Below are 23,246 nucleotides of genomic sequence, written 5' to 3'. Positions count from 1 at the left end.
AGCAGAAAATGCATTAAACTGATAAAAATAAAAACAAAGTGTAAAAGGCTATGGGATGAGGCTCAAGTAGTGCTAAAAGAAAAATTTATACTTCTAAACACCCATGTTAGATAAGAATAACCATCTCAAATCAGTAATGTAAACTTCCACTTTAAGGAACTAAAGAATTAGATAAAGAACAAAGTAAATCCAAAGCAAGCAAAAGGAAAGAAATAAAGTTTAGAGCAGAAATCAAAATAAAATAGAGAAAATAGAGAGAAAGTAATGAAACCAAGTTGGTCTTTTGAAAAAAATCAACAAAAATATCAAACTTTTAGGTAGACTGACCAAGAAAAAAATACACCAGATACAAATTACCAAAATCATGAATGAAAGAGGGACATCACTAACATCCCATAGAAATCAAAGGCGTTCTGGGGGAATACTATGAACAATTTATGCCAACAAATTACACAATTTAGATGAAAAATTCCTGGGAAGGGACAAGTTACCAAAGTTGATTCAAGTAGAAAGAGAATATCATGATAGACCTATAACAAGTAAATAAACTGAATTAAAATTTGAAATCCTCCCAGATCAATTCCAATACTATGCATATACCTAAGAGAAATGAAAAGGTATGTCCACACAAAAAACTTATATGCCAATAGTCATTAACAACATCATTCATAATAACCAAAAGAGAGAGACTACCCAAATGTGCATCAATTGATGAATGAAAAAACAAAATGTAGCATATCCACTAGCCATACAAAGGAATACCATATAGGCACCAAAAAGGAATGGAGTATTGATACATGCTGCAACATGGATTAAACCTGTAAACCACTCACGACAGCATAAAATGCTTAGAGTAATTTTAACCAAAGAAGGGCCAGACTTATACACTGAAAACTGTAAAACACTGCTGAGACTAATTAAAGAATGCCTAAATAAATGGAGTCATTTCATGTTCATGGGTTGGAAGACAATGTTGTTAAAATAATAATTTTCCCCAAACTATAGACTTAATACAATTCCAACCAAAATTCCATCAGAATTTCTTGTTGTTATGGACAAGCTGATGCTAAAATTTTTATGGAAATTCAAAGGATACGAAATCAATGTAACAATTCTGAAAAAGTATGAATAAAGTGAGACAACTTACATTATCCAATTTCAAAACTTGTTCTAAAACTACAATAATCAAGACAATACAGTACTGTTATAAAAACAGGCACGCAGATCAATAGAAGACGTCAAAAGTCAAGAAATAAACTTGAATAAACTTGAAGAAATAAACTTGAGCTTGAAAACAAGCTCATCATCATTAGCCATTAGGAAATGGAAATAATACTACAGTGAAATACCACGATATACATACTAGAAAAACTATAAATTTAAAAATCATACAATACTAAGTGTTGGTGAAATTGAGTAAGAACCAGAGCCTTCATACATTGCTGGGGAATCTAAAACAGTATGGTCACTCTGGAGAACAGTCTGGCAGTTTCTTAAAAACATAAACTTACCATAAGACCCAGCAATTCCACTCTTCAGAATCTACCCAAGAGACATGAAAACATATATCTACACACAGATTTGTTGGCAGCAATACTAGACAAAGGCCCAAAAAACTGAAAACAAACCAAATGTCTGTCAATTTGCCAATGGATAAACAAAACATAGTATGATCTATATAACAGAATACTTTCCAGCGACATAAAGGAACAGAAGACTGATACGTGATAGAATGTGGATAAAACTCAAAACATTATGTGAAAACATTAAGTGAAAGAAACCAGAACAAAAGGCCACATACTGTGTGATTCTGTGTAATTGAAATGTCCTGAAAAGGTAAATCTATAGTCAGAAAACAGGTAAGTAGTTACCTAGGGACGGGGCTGGAAAAGGAGACTGCCAGTAAAGGGGCACAGAGAAACTTGCTTAGGTGGCAGAAATGTGACAGTTGCACAACTCTATAAATTTACTGAAAGTCACTGAATGGTACACTTACAATTGGTAAATTTTAAAGTATGTCAATAAAACCATAAATGCATATATACATACGAACATACATACATATACATAAACAGCAAAGAGTACACATGGAAAGATATAGATGAAAAACATTTGGCAATAAACTGGTAATTTTTTAAGATGAGTAATGAGTAACAGAGACTCATTCTAGCACTTTGTAGCACTCCTTCTACTCCTGTGTATGTTAAAAAAAAAAAAAAATCAAATCATTTGACTATGTGGTCATTTGCAATGTGGTAAATACCATCAATGTTTCCACAAACAAACACACAAACAAACAAACAAAAAACCTACACGTTATTGTAGCACACCCTGTGACCTGACTACCCAAAAACCTCCCGTTCATACCTTCATCCACAATCAGAACTAGAAAGCCAAAAGAGTCACACACCCAGACTTTTCTGAAGCTACAGACGGTCCTGTAACCCAGTTCTGGTCTACTGGATGTAAGAAGGACTACCTCTAGGCAGAATGTCTAGGAAAGCTTTTAAAAACTGGCATGCATTCATTTATTGGCCCTTTTCCTTTCACGCCCCAAACAAGGAAGCTAAAGCTAAGGCTCTGGAGGACATTATTGAGCTCTGTGCCAGCGACATCCTATCTTCCTCACTCAACTTCCTGTTGTAAGAGACAAAGACACCCCTTTCTTGTTTAAGTTAATACGGTTAAGCTTTTTCATTGTTTATTTAGAGACTGATTACTACTGCTGTGATAATACCCAATCAGTATCCCTCTGTTGCCCAGCAGACTACCTAAAGTATTTCTAATACATTTTCTAAAACTAGCTTGACTTCCCTTGAAGTGCCCAATGTATTCTTTTCTCTTCTTCTCTCACAGCACAAAGCCTTTTTTAAAAAGTAAGTATCATCCAGCAGCAGTTATAATCAGGAATTGCCAGATCCAAAGGAAACAGAATGAACAGGTAACTTTTATTTAAATTCTTCGGGGGCGCCTGGGTGGCGCAGTCGGTTAAGCGTCCGACTTCAGCCAGGTCACGATCTCGCGGTCCATGAGTTCGAGCCCCGCATCAGGCTCTGGGCTGATGGCTCAGAGCCTGGAGCCTGTTTCCGATTCTGTGTCTCCCTCTCTCTCTGCCCCTCCCCCGTTCATGCTCTGTCTCTCTCTGTCCCAAAAATAAATAAACGTTGAAAAAAAATAAATAAATAAATAAAAAAATAAATTCTTCAAGGTCTAAGATCTGACTCCTATTTTCCTAGACTGATTTTTTTTAGCCCTTGGCATGTGATAATTTGCATGACTGCTTTTCACAACTTCTATCAAGTCATATCCTTCTTGCTTAATAAAGCTGCCTTTTTCTATAAGCATAGACTCCTTGCCACATAGATACGGTTGTAACCAAGAACAACAAAGGGCAAATACTGTACCAATTTGATTTGGCCTTCTATCCTAAAGATCTGCAGTACACCATAAACAAAGCCACATTCATCATCTTGGCCTAGTTCACACAGTAATGTAAAATTAAGCAACGAAGTCAATCACTAGAAATCTTGTTACTATAAACTTTCCTATTACTATTTTTATTACTGTAAAGTCTGTAATATTTTTCAAAACATCAACTCTCTTCAGTAAATTAAAATATTTTCATATTTTATTTTCATAAAACATTTTTCATAAAAAATATTTTCCTTTGGTAGATCCACTGCCATCAGGAAATTTAAAACTCCCACTACTCATATACCTCACTGGCTGTATGTTCTAACAAATTGCATTTATACAAATAAATTACATTTACACAAAGAAGGAAAAAAACAAGTATGGCACAATCACCTAGCTTTTTTCTAGAAGTCTAAAGGCAATAGGAAAACTGTGGTCATTAAAGACATTGATACCAACTGACGACTTGCACAGGTTCAATGCAGAATAAATCAGAAAACTGTAAAATTATATAAAATTATAAAGAACTCATGGGGCACCTGGGTGGCTCAGTCAGTTGAGGGTCAGACTTTGGCTCAGGTCATGACCTCACAGTTTGTGGGTTCAAGCCCTGCATCAGGCTCTGTGCTGTGAGCTTGGAACCTGAAGCCTGCTTCTGACTCTGTGTCTCCCTCTCTCTGTACACCTCCCCCGCTTTCTCTCTCTCTCAAAAATAAATAAACATTAAAAAATTTTTTAATTAAAATGATAAATAACTCAGAATGAAAACCTTACATGTCAAGAAACTGAAAATACTCATATCCAATGATTCTGGTAATATAATTTGTACTAACCTACTTCTCTAAAATTGTATAGTGACCATTTTTGGTCTATCTCTAATACAAAGTAGTACAATTATAACAAATTGAGTATCAACTTACAGTGGTTTCTATCCCAAAGAGTCTACCACTGAAAGACACCTCGAAAAGTGAATGCAGCAACTGAAATTTCATGATACTTAAATTTTTTTAATGTATTTCAATTATGATAGAGTGAATGAGATAATCTCTAAGCCCTCTGCACCAATTTTTTAAAACCTATGAATCAAAAATCTTATCCATTTCTACACTAAAATCAGAAGATATGCCAAAGACATTGTTGTTTAGCTACTAACTTCTACTTATTTCAGTGAGTAATGAAATCCAATAGTAAGTGACGTTTTGTAAAAAAAAAAAAAAACAAAAAAAAACCTTGAATCCTGCCTTACGACAAATTAGAAAACAGAAATATTTAATAAAGTACAAAATATTTCAGGAAGACTGTCAAACCTTGAAAAAATCTTCAAGCTGTTTACTGTTATAAAGAGCGGGGATATTGGCAGAGAACTGTAGCAAATCTTCTGCACACTGTCTTCTCTCTTCGATGACAGTTTCATCAAATCGTCCTAGAATGAAATAAGAATCAAGACTTAAGGAAGGAAGGATCAAACGCCAGTTAGTGAAAGTTTACGTTCACAGATCAGAAAGAAGTGACAGGCCTATCACTGCCTTACTACACAGTCTTCTAAAGTCAAGTCTGCACAATCGGAGTCAGAGGTACTCTCACTAAGAAAGAAAATAATGTTTCTCATAAAACAAAAGGCAGAAGTGTCAAGTGATAAATCAGTGGTGCAGCCATAGTCGAAGGCCTGTCAATGTAAGAAACTTACCGTTTAAGAAGCTGGTGATTTGAAACTCAAGTTGAAAAGAATTATAAAGAAATGAAATGGTTTTCCACAGTAATTTCATACTGTAATTACTCATATAATTTTCCCTTTTCCCACTCTTTTTGATTTATAAAGGAGCCGAAGAGAGGAAATTATGAGAACATCTGTATATCAGTGGGGTCAAAACCCTCAGCTTGAAGCAAAAAGCTTTTAAGCCAAACTCCATGTGCGCGTGACAGCAGGCTTATGGAAAGAAAGACAGTACTCACAGCACCAGTGAGCTCTGATTTACAAGGTGATCGAGAGGTGGTTTTCATAGAATTTTTTTCAATGCTATATGCAATTTGAATGCTGATAAGACATTTTAAAATATGATTATTTTGTACTACTCTTAGATCAGATTACCAGTTGACATTTGTCATAGCTCACGTATCATACTGATTGCAATTCAGGCTTAAAAAATACAAAATAAAAAGAGGAGCACCATCACATTTTAAGTGGCTCTGCAAAACATTAACAGAAAACTGAGGCACAAAGAGATTCCTCATTATGTAAACCAAGACAAGAATTTGACACTGAACCGCTAAACACCCTCAGCTCAATGCATCTCATGCTTATGGGGAAGTGTCTACTTCATGAAAACTAACAGAAATGGTTTTAGAGTTAGACCTGGGTGTAAATTCCAGCTCTCTCACTTACTAGCTATAAAATCTTAGATAATTTCTTCATTTGTAAAATGGAGAAAATAAACAATGTACTTAAGACTTCCAGTCCCACGACAGGCACATAACTAGCACTTAAGAAATTAATCACGATGCCTCTGAATGTTGAAGTATCATCACAATATCTAGCATACAGAGCCTGCTAATTAACTCATACTTGACTATGTCAGTGAGAAAGAACGGTCTTTTAACAGAACATTCTTTCCTAGAAGACAGTCATTTTTCATTAATAAAAAATCTTAACAGTGATCCATAAATAAACTGCTTGCCTTAATGGATGAGTTCCAAAGACAGCAATCCTACAAAATTCCACGCATGTGTCCACAGCTACATCTTCCTAGGGAATGAGTCTCTAACTTTTATCAGCATCATCAAAGAGCCCAGAGCCCAGTAAAGGTTAACCGGCAAGCGGCAGTCAATTAGAGGATCTCTAACATTCAAAACGCTGCTTTATTTATACTATACAACAGGCTGCCAGTTGCCAGCCCAGTATCTGTTCGTACCTTCTTCCTTAGTAAAATAATCCCCAATTTCTAACAGTGGACATGGCAACCCCCACCCCCTCAAGAAACCACTACATTGCCAGCTTGTCTTGCAACAGTTATATGTGGACATGGACTGAGTTCTGGCCAATAACAGACAAAAAAGTTATATTGTGGCGTCCTGAAAATCTCTTTAAGAGATAGCCTTGTCTTCTTTTTCCTTGTCCCTTTCTAGGAAGGACTATGACATGGGAGGTTAAAAATGACAGAGCAACAAGGCAGGAACTTGGATTCCTGATTACTGTAGAGCTGCCCTGCCTAAAGCTACCTTTGGATCTCATACCATGAGAAAGAAATTGACCTCTATCTGGTTTTAAGTTTTGTCATAAGAAACCAAACCTAATATACGTTATGCTAAATCTATGTTTCTATTAGTTCGCGTGTCATATGCAACAATTCAATTAAACTCAATTCTCCCAAAAAAAAATCTAAAATGATGTGCTAGCTTATCTAACAATAATATTATCTGGAAACAAACTTCCAAGAGCCCCTACCCGTAAAGCAAATTTTCTGGCCTGAAAAAATCTAGGTTATTCAGTCTTGGGAAAAATCTACTGGCCAAACAGGTTAAAATAACAGTTAAATATCCATTATTCCTTCTTGTCTAAATAAGAAACTAAGAATACAATGGTACTTATGATTAAAGTCCAATATGTTTAAGCTTTACACAAAAAAGTTAATTCCAGTGCCTATGAGTATTAATAATTTTGTGAACATCTATAGAAAAATCCAGGAAATGTACAAAAAAATCATACTATATTTTAACCCACAAGACTACCTGATATTATCTTTAAATGCACTATGTACTTGTTGAGAAATTTTAATAGAAAACTCGCTACTTTTTAATGACATCCTAAAAAAATTATTTAGTAGCTAAAACAAATACATATGAATTTGGGAGCTTCAATCCTAAGTGTAATCAATGATTCATCCAACCTCCCTATTAAGCTAGACTAAAATACAAGCAATGAGTGTATCAACTTCCAAAAAGATTAAAGCACGTCTTTGTTGTACTTCTATTGATCTATGCACTTCCATTCCACTAAACTTGGACAAGCAGAAATGAATTAAAATATTTTTCAGAATGGAACACAACCAAAAATAAAGGCTTATGTATTAAAAGGTTCAATTACACTGAATCCTACCATCAGAACAAATACGATGAAAGAACATGCTCACTTCTTTGTTCTTAAGATATTTCAGAATACCAGTAACAAAAAATACTATTTGTAACATAAACAAAAAAGAAGCAGATGAATTTTAATCGAATAACTACTGGCCTTAATGTATTTAACAAAGGCACCTAATTTTAAAATTTTTGGGGTGCCTGGGTGGCTCAGTCGGTTACGCGTCCGACTTTGGCTCAGGTCATGATCTCGCGGTTCGTGAGTTCAAGCCCCGCGTCAGGCTCTGTGCTGATGGCTCAGAGCCTGGAGACTGTTTCGGATTCTGTGTCTCCCTCTCTCTGACCCTCCCCGTTCATGCTCTGTCTCTCCCTGTCTCAAAAATAAATAAACGTTAAAAAAAAAAAAATTTTTTTTTTTAATTTTTTTTAAAAAGTAGCAAGATCCAACAGGCATCCCAATGGTAGCCAACACCCTAGTGGCTATTCTCTAGTTGTTGGTCCTTTAGTATCATCTAAACTGCACTTGAAAGCAGCAACAATGAGAAATCATAAACAGGTACTTCTTTATCACCACTTTTTATTTCCATTCACAGGGTCAATGTTTATTTTCCTGTGAAAAGAGTAGAAAAATTATAAGTAATTTGCAACAGAAAATGCAAAACATACTTTTCATAAGAAGGTTTCCTGTGCAATATTACATTTTTTTTAAATTTTTTTTAATGTTTATTTTTGAGACAGGGAGAGACAGCATGAAAGGGGGAGGATCAGAGAGAGAGGGAGACACAGAATCTGAAACAGGCTCCAGGCTCTGAGCTGTCAGCACAGAGCCTGATGCGGGGCTCGAACTCACGGACCGCGAGATCATGACCTGAGCCAAAGTCGGACGCTTAACCGACTGAGCCACCCAGGCGCCCCTGTGCAATATTAGATACTATATTATTCGTGTGTGAGTACGTATACATTATATATAAGCCAGTCCCCCACTTCCAATTACCCAACCATGCTTTATTAAAAGCTGTGGGAGGAAAAATTAGATTCAAAGATTCTATTTAAGCTGGTAAATCACTGGAAATAAGGGTGTCTCTCTTTGATTTATAAGCTATCTTTGGAATATTCTTTTTTTTTTTTTTTCTATGTAGAACAACATCCAGATATCAGAGCTTGCAACTTTTTAAAAATGCAAATGTCAACAATCAAAAACTGGTTATATGGAACGAAAAGCTGTCCTTGACCAGTAAGAAACTAGCTAGAAAAGCTTGATGCTGATTCTTAACTGAATCAAAAATTCATTCAGGGTAAAAACAAAGAGAGGTCAAGATTCTTTTTTTTTTTTTTAATATTATTTTTAATTATTTTTTTGAAAGAAAGAGCACATATGCTAGTTGGGGAGAGGGGAGAGGAAGGGAAGTGGGGAGGGGAGAGGGGACGGGGAGAGGGGACGGGGAGAGGGGGAGAGAGGGGGAGAGAGAGAGAGAGGGAGGGAGAGAGAGAATATCTCAAGCAGGCTCTATGCTCAGTGCAGAGCCCAACACGGGGCTCCATCCCATGACCCTGGAATTATGATCGGAGCTAAAATCAGAGTCCAACACTCAACCGACTGAGCTACCCAGGCACCCCGAGAGGCCAAGGTTCTTGGGTGTAAATTCTCTCTAGTCAACAGCACTAAGAATATACCTGCAAATGAATGAGCTGGATTAATTACTCCTTGTAACGAGGGAAAATGAATGCCATTGGGAACCCTGGAGGATTTCATGAAGAGGGTGTTAGAATGGATTTACAGGATACGGGCTTGTGTTAGGTACTTTTGGGAAAGGTTTAAAGAAGTAGGGGCTTTGGTGTTGATTCTGTTGGAAAGTAGAGATAACTCTATGGTTCTATGAATTCTATCTAATTCTATAATCCTAATTTTAATAAATCTTACTATGAGGCAAGAAGAATGAAGAGAAGCTAAGGCTATAATTTATAAAGAAGCAATAGTCACTTACGGTAGCAAGGATGAAGATATGCTTGATCATTTTTGTGACTTTACCAATGTTGATGTTTTTGTCTGTGTTCAGACACGATCTTGTCTATGGTCTTGCTTTTGTCTTGATCCAAGGACACAGAGTGACCCTGTCTAATGTTTCTGTGAAACTGCTTATGTTCAACAGGAGAACACCACAGCCTAGATGTGAATGCCAGACCAACTCTAGGAAACACCAAGGTCAAATGAATAGGTAGCACCAGGCCAATTCTCTCTTAGCTGTCAGGAACTGCTTTTCTCTTTCTCATAGGAAATCAAAGTGTGATAACAGATCTAACAAAACAAACAAAACAATGATCTAGTCCTGAGAAAGCAATCAGACAGGTGGAGACTTTGAAACCTACAAAACAAATGTCTTACACACTTTAAAAATGTCATTGTCATGAAAGACAAAAAATGTACAGGAATACTCTAGATTATCCTAGAGGCATGATCCTAGATCCAAAAACAAACCTAAAAAGGACATTTTTAGAACAACTGAGGAAATATGAATATGGACTGCATATGTGATAATATCATTGTATCAGTGTTAAATTTCTTGAGTGTGATAAGGGATTATGGTTATAGGGGATAGATACATGAAACGCAGGGGTGAAATGTTACAATATCTGCAGCTTGAATGGTTCAGAAAGAAAACAAGAGATACATAGAGAGTTATAAAAAATGTGGCAAATTGTTAACAATCAATGGACTAGGGCCGAAGGTATAAAAGTATTTACCACACTATTCTTCTGCAGGTTTTTCTGTAATCTTAAAAATTCTGCAAATTAAAAACAATTGAAAAAAATAAGTCCAGTGATATACCTACCAGTGAGATGTACAACTGGAAGGGGAAAACAACTAAGCCTAAAGGAAATGGAAAACTTCCTAAGTAAGGAGACATCTTATGGTCTGAGAGGCTAACAAGGAAGTTCACAGCAGAGCAGTACAACACTAAAGTCAGAGACACAAGAGAGCATTAGAGGTAAACTGAGCACCAGAGGTACATTAGAGGTAAACTGAGCAACAGGGGATAGCTAACAATAGCAGGTATGTGTCGAGCACTGAGCTAGACACATGGCAGATAATCCACAGAACACAAAGGTATCATCCCGATCTTAACAATAAGAAAATAGACTCAGATGTTAATTTGTATACAACCACACTGCTAGTAAATAATGGTTAGAAGATCTGGGCCTAAAGCCATCTGATTCCAAAAGGCATGTTCTTTTTTTCACTATACCACGAGAATAGTCACTACATTTTTGATGGTTGTGTAAAGTGCGATAGGATTCTCTTTTGCTACTGAAATTTACATACTAAAAATGTGAGAGGAGTTAAAAATATAGACGATTAACCAACAATCCACCCCCACCCCAACCACAGCTGCTGCCTGCAGGGTTCACTGCAGTTATCAAGTATTACAAATGGACTGTACCATTTACTAAGAGAGATAAATTGCTTACTTATTAAGATTAATAAGAAACTTTCATTCTACAATATGTAAGGATGTGGAGAAAAGTTGAAGATAATCCATTAGCAACAGCAATAGCAGCCACAAATCTCGACCCATTTAGAAACCACTCCCTTTCACTCAGTGACAAGCGTTTGTTTAAGAAGCTGGGCTGTGTACCTCCCAATATTAAAGATATACGGATGCAGTTAAATTCCACAGTACAGAAGGTATAAAATAAAACTTCCCTCCTCCCACACCCTGAGGGGGTCCATACATTACACAAATGTGTGCAGATTATGTCTTCACACAATTATGTATGTCTATTCAAACACAGATGGGATCTCACCAAATGTACTGCTGTGCAACATTTGTTGTCTGTGTCTAAAAAATATAGCTTGGACATCTTTCCACACCAGTATATTTCAAATAGCTAAATAAGTCCATTAATTGGCTAAACATTATGGCATATCTGTACAATCACATAATGAGAAAATTCAGCTTATGTGCAGTTTTCTTCTATGAAAATGCTGCGAAGAACACCCATATGCATGTACCTATGTGTGCACACAATTGTGTGTGTGTACATTCTCAAAATGTGATCTGCAGACTGCTGGGGTTCCCTAAAGGCCTTGCAAGGGATCGACAAGGTCAGAACTATTTTCATAATACTATTAAGACAACAGTTGCATTTTTTCACCACATCGACATCTGCACAGATCAACTAAAAGCAATGGCAGTAAAACTGCAAACCTCGGAGCATGAATCAAGACAATGGCACCAAACTATACTTACTAGTAATCACCATACTCCTAACTCATACTAAAAAAATTTTTAAATGCCAGTTTCACTTAAGAATGACCTTGATGAAGCAATAAAAATTATTAACTTTACTAAGTTTCAACTCTTGAGATCATTTCTAGAAAAAAAAAAAAAACTACAACCATTGAGATTCGGATATCTGGCAGAAACGTCCTCAAAACAAAACAAAACAAGACAAAACCCACATAAACAGGGTGCCTGGGTGGCTCAGTCAGATGAGCGTCCGGCTTCGGCTCAGATCATGATCTCACGGTCCATGATTTCGAGCCCCGCGTCGGGCTCTGTGCTGACAGCTCAGTCCCTGGAGCCTGCTTCGGATTCTGTGTCTCCCTCTCTCTCTGCCCCTAACCCACTCGCATTCTGTCTCTGTCTCTCTCAAAAATAAATAAATATTAAGAAAAAATAAAAATTAGAAAAAAACCCACATAAATAAAGTGGGCCCAATCCTCAAGGAAAACTAACAATAGCATTGTTGTCAGTGATGGAATTCAAGGCATTAAGTCGCTGCAAGCTTGACAGCTTTCTAATACTTAAAATATTTCCTTTAAAGATTTGTGGTACTATTAACCATTTGGGGATATTATACAATTAAATGGGTCAACATATGCAACATCTGCATAACTAAGGGAACCGATATTTTTCGCGTGACCAACGCATGATATTACAAGCTCATGCACAGGTAAAAGATGCATTCAAATTTAAGACAGATTAATAAATTTTAATACAACAAAGTCCGAAATAATGCATTCTAATATAACAAAGTACCAAAGATTTGTTGATAGGATTTCAGATTCCATAATGCAACTAAACTTTTAAGAAATTACCACTTACTAAGTTTGGGTGTATCTTCAATTACCTGAAAAGCTATTAAAATACTCCTCCCTTTTTCAACTACATCATCTGCATGACCCTGAATTTTCTCCATATACTTCAATTAAAGCAATGTGTCACCACCAAGTGGATCCAGAAGCAAATATGAAAATCTAGCTGTCTTTTGTTGATCCAAGCACTAACTCACAAATGTAAGTTAATGCCATTCTTACAATTTTTTTTCCTTTGGAAAAGCTATTTTTCATAAAAATATTAATATGCAGAGGAGGCCTGGCTGGCTCACTTGGTAGAGCAGCAACTCCTGATTTCAGGGTCATGAGTTTGAGCCCCACGTTGGGTATAGAGGTTAAAAAAATTTTTTTAATTTAAATAAAAAAAATATTAACATGTAATATACTCTATTTTTCATTTTATACAATAATATTTTTAAATTTCTAGTAAATATTAACAGGTCCAACTACATAAACAGTATTTTGAGATGTTCAATAATTTTTAAGATTGCTAAGGAGACTTGTGAGACTAAAACATCTAACAATCATTGATAAATATCTTTTTTCATTAATAAATATCTCTTATGCAAAGGTGAGAACAGATATGTAGTAAAATTTACTAAAAACAGCCTTGTTAGAAAAAGATATATTTTTTTTTTGTAAAATTTTTTTTTTTTAACGTTTATTTACTTTTGAGACACAGAGAGACAGAGCATGAACGGGGGAGGGTCAGAGAGAGAGAGGGAGACACAGAATCTGAAACAGGCTCCAGGCTCTGAGCTGTCAGCACAGAGCCTGACGTGGGACTCAAACTCATGAGCCGTGAGATCATGACCTGAGCCAAAGTCGGATGCTTAACCGACTGAGCCACCCAGGCGCCCCGAAAAAGATGTATTTTAAACTGACTTCCAAAAACTGTGCAAATTTATACTCTTCCTGTTGTGCATTTATATCCCCATACTAAGTATAACCTAACTTTTTAATTTTTGCCTTGAGATTGACTTTCAATGATCTCACTGCATATAACTACTTCGTCTCTTAAATCCTAACTCATTCTTTTTGTTCAACTTATTTTTTAGGCAATTATGTGTCAGGCTTGGTCCTGACATAAGTGAGAATAAAGCAGCCTCTAATCACACAGTTGTGTCTAGGAAACAGACAGAAAGAGGGAGAAAAGACAGCTAAGTATGAGGGAGGTTTCTTATTTTTTAGAATATACCAAGAACACCTTTTGGTGTGAGTTCAGAAGCATGATTCTTAAAACTCCTCAGATTGGGGAATTTTTTTTAATTATTTGCATCATCATAATTAAAGTAGGGTGTCACTGGGGTTAATATCCCAAATAGATAAAGAATTCATACAATTCAACACCAAAAAAAATAAATGATACAGTTAAAAAAATGGGTAGAGGATCTAAATGGACATATTTCCAAGGAAGACACACAGATAGCCAACAGACACATGAAAAGATGCTTATCACTCATCATCAGGGAAACGCACATCAAAACCACAATGAGATATCCACTTCACACTTGTCAGGGCTGTGATCAAAAAGACAAGAAACAACAGGTATCAGCAAAGATGTGGAGAAAAGGGAATCCTCTTACAACTTTTGGTGGAAATGTAAACTGGTGCGGCCACTGTGGAAAACAGTGTGGAGGTTCTTTAAAACATTAAAAATAGAACTACCATAAGATCCAGCAATTCCAATTCTAGGTATTTATCTGAAGAAAATGAAACCACTAATTCAAAATGAAATATGCACCCCATGTTTATTTCAATATTACTTATAACAGCCAAGATCTGGAAGCAATCTAAGTGTCTATCAACAAAGGAAATTATAAAGAAGATGCGGTATTGGGGCGCCTGGGTGGCTCCATCAGTTAAGTGTCCAACTCTTGATTTCAGCTCAGGTCATGATCTTGTGGTTCGTAAGCTCAAGCCTCACTTCTGGCTCTGCACTGGCAGTGTGGATTCTCTCTCTCTTTCTCTCTCTGCCCCTCCTGTGCTGTGTTTCTCAAAATAAATAAATAAACTATAAAAAAAAAAGATGTGGTATACATATACACACACACACACAATGGTATATTACTCAGCCATAAAAAAGAACGAAATCTTGCCAGTTATGACAATACAGATGAACCTAGAGGGTAGTATGCTAAGTGAAATAAGTCAGAGAAAGACATTTACAGTACAATTTCACTTACATATGGAATCTAAAAAACAAATGAGCAAACAAAACAGAAACAGATTCATAAATACAGAGAACAAAACTGGTTGCCAGAGGGGAAGGAGTTTAGAGAGAGGCAAAATATATTTGGTGAAGGGGATTAAGAGGTATAAACTTCCAGTTATAAAATAAATAAGTCACAGGGATGTAAAGTATAACATAGGGAATACAGTCAATAATATCATAATAATTTTGCATGATGACAGATGGTACTATCATTGCATGGAGTTCATAATGTATGTACATGTTTCATCACTATGTTGTACACCTGAAATTCATGTCATATTATATGTCAATTGTACTTCAATTTTAAAAAAAGTAGACTACCACAAAACTTAAAAACTTGATGGTAAGGATGCCACATACTAAAGAACCTCTCTTTCAGAACTTCTAGATCATAATGCTCACTTAGCTACAGAAGACTAAGTTTGAAGACAGAAGCTGAGTCATCATACCCACAGTGCCTATTTTTAAAATGTTTCTTGAATTAAGTGTGCTTTTAAAATTTCCACATAATTATGGTTGGGTTGATATTAATCAAAGAAGACTCTTAATAGCAGCAAAATCATGGTCCAAAGAGGTAGCAGTTCAATGGCAAAACACAACTATACTTTTAATCCGAAAACTGTCAGGAAAACAAGTAAGAAACCATAGATACTGGGTAATAACGATGAACAGAAGGCACCAAAAATGTGAACACCATGGAATGTTGGGGCTCAAAGACCCAAAAGCAAGCAAAGATTAACAAGAGTTTATGGATCCCCTAATGCTTCCTAGGAGAACAAAACGATGGTGTCATCAAAACTAATGGTCCTATTGCTACTGACCACATCCCTCAATTGCTTTTCACCTAAGAAAATACAAATGCTTTCCTTTGTAATTATGAACCTCAGATACCTCTTTACATTAGTTATATTTCAAGATATCATTATAGATCATGAAATTTTTTTTTAATGTTTATTAATTTTTGACAGAGAACGAGCAAGAGAGAGAGAGTCTGAGTGGGGAGGAGCAGAGAGAGAGGGAGACAGAATCTGAAGCAGGCTCCAGGCTCTGAGCTGTCAGCACAGAGCCCAACACGGGACTCAAACTCACAAACCGTGAGATCATGACCTGACCCGAAGTCAGACGCTTAACCGACTGAGCCACCCAGGCACCCCTATCATGAATTGTTAATATTAAGTATGTGTTAGCATTAAAGAATTGTAGCAAAAAAGCTGTTGATGGCCACTCCATTCTGGAATAATGGCATAAATGCCACTGATGTTACTATACCATTATGTGTCTCTGTATCTTGTCCCCAGATCTCAAGGAGTTGTGAAACATGCAAAATATCCTGCAGAAGCAAGTGTAAATAAAGCTCAGTGAATACTGTGGTCCTGCAATCAACCTGAAAAAATCACTATTCCATGTAAACTACAAGCCGATGGAAACTGGATAATTTCAAATCATTCAGACTTCTTCCTAAATCAAAGAGAGCATCAGTAGGGTCAGTGTAGAGACCAAATCCACATAGTAATTTGAACAAGGAAAGCTTAATATAAAGACTATTAGACAACAGTTTAACTTATTAAAACTCTGAAGAATACCCCAGGGAAAAGGAAAGTATCTAAGGAAGGAACAACCTGGAAGGGGAACGCCTCCCCAAAGTTGGGATTGGGATCCTCCTGGAGAAGATGTGGTTGTAGTCACTGAATGGGAGAGAAGTTAAAGTTAGCTGGATTTCTTGAGCCAGAGGTGGGCCACAGTGCCAGAAAAGCAAGAAAGACCCCTCCAGAGTTCACATGGGACAAGACTAGGAGACTAGCAACACAAGAGTCACAATGCCGGGAGCCCACTTACAAGCAAAGTAACACAAGGCCTGGAGTACACAATGTCTGTGTTGGAAAGGTCGTGGGAAACAAGTTTCTGGGGTAAAGGCAGGCCAAGGCCGGCAGATAGGCATGCAGGAGAGGGGGGGAATCAGGAGCCTGCTCACCTGCAAAGCAACAAGGTCTGGGGTTCACAGTGCCTGCAGGAAACAACCTTCAGGAAGTTAGAGAGTCAGAAGCCCACTCTCCAATAGACCTGGGGTGCCTTGGGGTACTCAACTAAGTGGCCACCAAACTGGCTGGGGATGCAAGCTTATCGGCAGACTGTGCTTTAGGTGTACAGCTGAGGCAAAATGCCTCTGGCAACAGTGCAGGGGGAGCAAAAAGAAAAACAAAATTCATAGCACACTGGAAGATGGAAGAGAAGCCCCTTTACCCTCTGTCAGTGCCCCTTCCAGCATCCTCGACTGTGAACAGCATACTCTATAAAGGAAAAATTCCTAAAGAGTCCAATCCATTCATGTAGAACAGAAAATGAAAGAAGGAACTTGAAGCTAAGAGGAAATAAACAGATAACTGGCATGGCTTCTTAGAATTACCAATATAAAAACCCTAGGAATTCCAGGTCTATCTTGAAAGGCAGCAATTTCCCCAATGTCAATGAGAAATGCAGCTGGTATCAGAATATACTCTACAAAGCCACTGCACAAAAATCAACATGGTACAGAAATAGGTATTAATATAAAAATAAACAAATGCCACAAAAGAAAAAACTTTTAATTAGTGGCAATGCATGTGAAAAGTTAATGTGTAATGAAGATGTCATCCATTTCATTGGGAAAAATACATATTATTTAATAAATACCTTAGATGTCTATCCATCTGAAAGAAACATAAAAATGAAGTATTATCTGACATCCCATTCAAATATAAATTCCGCATGGATATTAAAAAGAATTTTTTTAGGGGCGGCTGGGTGGCTCAATTGGTTAAGCGTCCAACTTCAGCTCACGTCACGATCTTGCGGTTCGTGGGTTTGAGCCCTGTATCGGGCTCTGTGCCGACAGCTCAGAGCCTGGAGCCTGCCCAGATTCTGTGTCTCCCTCTCTCAAAAATAAATAAACATTAAAAAAATTTTTTTTAATTTTTTTAAGCTCTAAAAATCATCTCACGAGCAAATGGAGGAATTGGGAGACATTTCTAACCAAGACCAGAAATCCAAAATCTTAGGGGATGGAGGGGGCAGGAATAGAAGTGAACATACAAAAATTTGCTGGGAAAAGCTATTACAAACAATTGTAAAATATGTACATGTAGTGTATATAAATGTATACATCGCTCATACACATATGTATGCAGATGTGCATATGAGTCAAGTATGTACAATGTATGCAATGTGCATAAATGCATGTTTCCTGACTCCATCTGCTGAAAGAACACAAAAGCGATTGGCAATGAGTATATCTACTACCCAAATAATGGTCTCTGCAGCAGCCAGGGTCCACCCCGAAAATGGAGTCCACACAGCAATTTGAACAGAGAAAGTCTTACAAAGAATTATTAACTATTTGCACAGGATTAACTACTAAAAGGGAAGAACAGAGAACTCTAAGGAATACCCTAGAGTTCAGGGAGAGAACCAGAGGCAAGAGTTGGAAGGAGCATCTCCTTCTCAAGTTGGAGTTCACATCTCACTGGAGATAGTGTGGCTGCGGCACACTGAATGACAAAATTAGCTGGGTTACCCCAGCTAGAGCTGTCCTATGGCAGGAAGGCCAAAGTTGATGGACAAGAACCTGCAGGCTGGGACTGATAAGCAGGAAACTCTCTGCTGTGGTGTCAGCATGTCAAGAGCAGAAGGCAGGGAGCCGCAGGCAGGAACTGGCAACAGAATCTGCTAGAGCATGAGCCCCATGAAGTATCTATCACACACACACCACCGGCAGCAGGGCAAGCAGGAACAGAGGACTGAGACTCTCTGTGCTTCAGTTTTGTGTTAACATCTTGCAAAGCCACGAACCTAACAGGTGTTACTCAATCAGTATACCCAGAGCCCATCCCAAAATGTCCGCATCTGGCCTGGTTGGGTGCCTCAAACTGCAACCATTCACATTATAAGGAAGGTATCAGAAAAAATATACAAAGTAAAAAGTTTTCAAAATCCCCAAACTTCAGAACCATAATTCAATATCATCTCTTGTTGTGTTCCCACATGTTTTTATTTTTTATTTGCTTGACGGGCTGGAGTTGGAGTTGTTGGTATGGTGTTGTTTCACAAAAGGGAAGAATAAATGCATTCTGAATAATCAACCTATACCACGAACGTGAAAAAATAACTTCAAGTGCATGCTGCATGATGTGAATGATCTTCATAATGGGCTTTTGATTTCAGAGTACATTATTTCAGGGTTCAGTACATACACATGATTAGCCAATCATCACTTTTTAAAGTCACAATTTCAAAATCGTCACTTACCAAACACTATCCCTTTAGCAAATGGAGGAAACAATTCTGAATGTCGGAATAAGTTTTTGTGAATTTGCCATAGTTCCTTGTGTAGTTTCTTAAAGTCACTGTATCTCTTCCATACGATTATCTAAAGAGAAAGGAAAATTAAATGTGTACCTCACAGTGAAACTACATAGGTTCAGATATCTGAACAAATAATCTTTTTCCATTAAAGAGCTCAAACTGTCATGCAAAGGCAAACAAATATATGTTTGAATCAACATGGTTAACTGTCTGAAATTAAATAATAATAGTTAATTAAAAACATAAAGTAGCTGGGGCACTTGGGTGGCTTAGTCGGGTGTGTCCGATTCTTGATTTCAGCTCAGGTCATGATCCCAGGGTGGTGGGATTGAGCCCTGTGTCGGGCTCTGCACTAAGCATGGAACCTACTTAAGATTCTCTCTCTCCCTCTGCCCCTCTCCCCCACTCGCGCACACACTCTCTATCTCTAAAATAAAATTATACACACACACACACACACACACACACACACCATGCAAAACAGCAATTCTTTCTCTAACTTTTCTGCTTTGGTTTTTAAATTTCATTTTAAACAAGTACTGTTTTCTTCATACTGCAAAAATATTCAACCTGGTACAAAGAAGGTCTATCTAAAATGTCACTTAACCTCTTCAAAAATCAATTACTATTGGCCTGAAACAAGCCAGATGTCAAAATACATATTCTGTCTCAAAAACAGCATGTTTATAAACACAAAATAGCTAATTTAGACAATTTTTAAACATCAAGTACCCACACACCATTTGCCTAAAAGGATAAACTAATTAATATGGAAAAAGAAATGGTTGTGTAGCAAGTAATTAACCTGAACGTTTACATTTCATAAATCTTATTTCACAAATCCCAGTTAAAAGTAATAGTAAAGATTTCTTAAGGCAAGATGAATCCTGAAAACAATATCATTAAACCTAGTATATTTCAACACAGAAAATAAGTCATCCAGATTATAAAACACGTAAAGTTTACTTCCATTAACTTGAATTACTATTTAACCTTATTCAGATTAAATTAGTAAAAAGAAAACAGATTTGACACAACTTTGATATCACTGATTCGGCCCCTCAGTCTCCACAAAATAGGGTAAAACTGAGTTTTAAATTTCATTACTGGTATACTAGGGTCTTTGCTTCTTAAAAACCTAAGAACTTCTAACGAACTCAATAGAGTGTAACGCTAATAAGCAAATCTTAGGCCATGCAGGTAATCAAGTGTGATTTAAGAGACTCTTGTCAAAAAATTACTCTCTGCATGTAAGAAATTCTTCACTAAATTTTATCATACTGCCTAAAATTCTACCATGATGAGTTTCTTGTTTTTAATATAGTTATTAATCCTAGGAGACTAGTCAGACTATAATTTGAATTAATCTAAACTGTCTCCTCTGGATGCTTCCTCTCATTTATTTACTCAACAACAAAAATAGTCACCAAAACAATTATTTTCAAGACCCTATTCTGTGCTAGGCTCTCTGTAAGCACAAAGGATGAAGAAATGAGAACGCAGCACCTGCCTTCAAAGACTTCCCAGCCTAGTTGGGCAGGATAAGCCAACACAGTGATGATGTCACAAGACAGTGTGATAGATGCAGATGAGGAAGCCCAAGGGAGTTATGGAAGGAGCACCTACAGAAGGTCTTATCTTAGGTAAGCATACTGAAGGGAAGTAGCAATTAGACCAACAAAAATAGAGAGAGAAGGGACTGGGGATGAAGTTTGTAAAGGAGAGTGAGAGGTCAAATATAATTACTAGAATTTGGGCTTTTGCAACTGAATAAATCATGGTCCTACTCTCTAAAGTGAAGAAAAAGGGAGAAGAAACTTTTAAGATAAGAACAAAGTTCAATTTTAGACATATTTGACACAGATTTGGAGTTCAAGAGTGAGAACTAAGCAAGATGTATTAATTTGGGAATCATCAGCAGAGAGGTGGCAATCACTCAGGAAAGGTTTCTCAGCATCGGTAACGTGAGGAATCTAACAACAAAACAATGGCAAACCCTAACACTGAGAGGCCAGCCAGAAGTTAGGAAGAGGAAACCAAGTGCAAAGTAAGCGTTTAAGAAGCTTAGCTGTGGGGCACCTGGGTGGTTCAGTCAGTTTAAGCATCCGACTTTGGCTCAGGTCATGATCTCACAGCTTGTAAGTTCGAGCCCTGCGTCGGGCTCTGTGTTGACAGCTCGGAGCCTGGAGCCTGCTTCATATTCTGTGTCTCTCTCTCTGTCCCAAACCCACTTGCATTCTGTCTCTGTCTCTCTCAAAAATAAATATTTTTTTTAAAAGTTAAAAAAAAAAAAAGAAGAAGCTTAGTTGTGCCATGACACAGTCCACTTGGATGGAAGAAGAGATTTTATTTTAAAACAAAAGTGAATGGGACAAAAGCTGACAGCAAAGAACCAAGAGTCCCAGTAAAAGACAGAGCAAGAGGAGCTAACAACTAAGACAGCCAAAACAACACTCGAAAAGGAAACGGTCTCTGGACAGTGAGCTTACAAGTGACTTCAATTTTCATATTTTTTGCTTCTCTGTAGTTTCTAGTTTTGATACGGGAAAATAATTCTATCATAGGAAAAACAACAATGTTATTTTTATATTTTTAAAACATATCAAATTACAATGGCACCATGTTGCCAACGGCTTAAGGAAGAAATGGGTGATGGGCTTTGCATATGGTAAATGCCATCCCCAAAGCCTTTATAAACGAGATATAAGAGCTATTTGAAAGACTGTAGCTCTTAGAAACAATTAAATTAAATTAAATCTGCAGATAAAATTTCTATTCTAGTTAGGGCCATTTTTAAATAAAGGCAGAGTAACTTAAGGGGCAAAAGTTAACAACTTAATCACAATAATGATAATAACATGGTCTATAAACTGGCAGATAGTCTATCAGAGTAAGAATTAGAGCCCCAAAGGTGAGACTCTTCATCATGCCTAATTTATTCACTCACATACTCCTTATTCTCAACACTGAAGCTACAGAACCAAAATACCTAAGAGCAAATATAAACCCTCAAGAAATGAAGGAAACCAAAGCATCACAAAGTGTCACCATCTACTGCCTTTTTTTCTTCATACTCCTTGTAACCTTGGACATTTCTAGAAATCTTCCAAATGGAAAAGTGAACAAAAGCATACTTCCATTACATTAGCAAGTACTGATGTTTGTAACTGGACTACACAAAGTCCCAAAAGATGCATGCAAAAAATTACTTTCCCTAATAATTCTTTCCTATTACAAAAAAAGTTGCATAATAGCTATTGCTTTATTGAACCGACCCTGCAGAAATTTCTTATTCGTGAAAGTTACTTTGCATAAAATTCCTCAATTAAATATTACTTCAGTGACAATCATATATAGACTACCACTTTAGTAAAAGCTTAACTTTCATTAAAACATTCCCTTAAAATAATTTTTACAGAAAATAAATGTTATCTTTTCAGATAATTTCACTTAATGAGAGCAAAAACCTGTAGATCTCATAAACAAAGCCACTCATTCAATTAAGTCTGTCCTCTGATAGAGTATTTAAAATTGCTGAATCATCTTTTCTTGCAACCAACGTCACTACTGTATTTCCTTATGGATTTTCTTCCTCCCCTTTTCAAGACTCTTCTTTCCCTTGACACATTTCTAAATGTTCTCAAATAGTTTTTTAAAAATTATTTTATTTATGAAATGACTTAACAGATTTCTGATGTGATAACATAGAAAGTTCTATTTCAGTTCTCCTTTCCCAAATTTCACCAGTGAAATCTACTATCTATAGAGAAACAGAGTTATAGGTTACTTTTTTTTTTAAAGGTAGGAGAGGGAGAGCACAATATATCTCTAGTTCTTTCTTTTCTGCAGGTGTTCATGCTTTTGAGAATCTACTGAACGAGAGGTCCCATTAACTGCTGCTGTCCCCTCAGATTTTCCCATGCTGCTATTAAAAAATAAAAACTTAGAGGGCGCCTGGGTGGCTCCGTTGTTAAGTGTCCAACTCTTGATTTCAGCTCAGGTCATGATCTCACAGTTGTGAGACTGAGCCAAGAGTGGGGCTCCATGCTTAGCATGGAGCCTGCTTGGGATTCTCTCTCCCTCTCT

General features: G+C 36.9%; 1 protein-coding gene across 10 annotated transcripts in view; it reads right to left on the bottom strand.

Moving 5' to 3' along the window:
* Positions 1-23,246, bottom strand: part of RPS6KC1 (ribosomal protein S6 kinase C1) — a 225,490-nt gene that overhangs the window by 185,705 nt on the left and 16,539 nt on the right. For all 10 annotated transcript variants that reach the window (XM_045452516.1, XM_045452515.1, XM_045452511.1 and 7 more), the window contains 2 exons: positions 19,104-19,224; positions 4,722-4,837 (listed from right to left, as the gene is read on the bottom strand). In XM_045452516.1, the coding sequence (XP_045308472.1) occupies positions 4,722-4,837; positions 19,104-19,224 (237 nt within the window). The remainder of the gene's footprint in view (positions 1-4,721; positions 4,838-19,103; positions 19,225-23,246) is intronic.

Source organism: Leopardus geoffroyi, chromosome C3, assembly GCF_018350155.1.
Source record: "Leopardus geoffroyi isolate Oge1 chromosome C3, O.geoffroyi_Oge1_pat1.0, whole genome shotgun sequence".
Lineage (NCBI taxonomy): Eukaryota > Metazoa > Chordata > Mammalia > Carnivora > Felidae > Leopardus > Leopardus geoffroyi.
The sequence above is the reverse complement of the archived record's forward strand: the minus strand, read 5'-3'. Positions and strand labels throughout refer to the sequence as shown.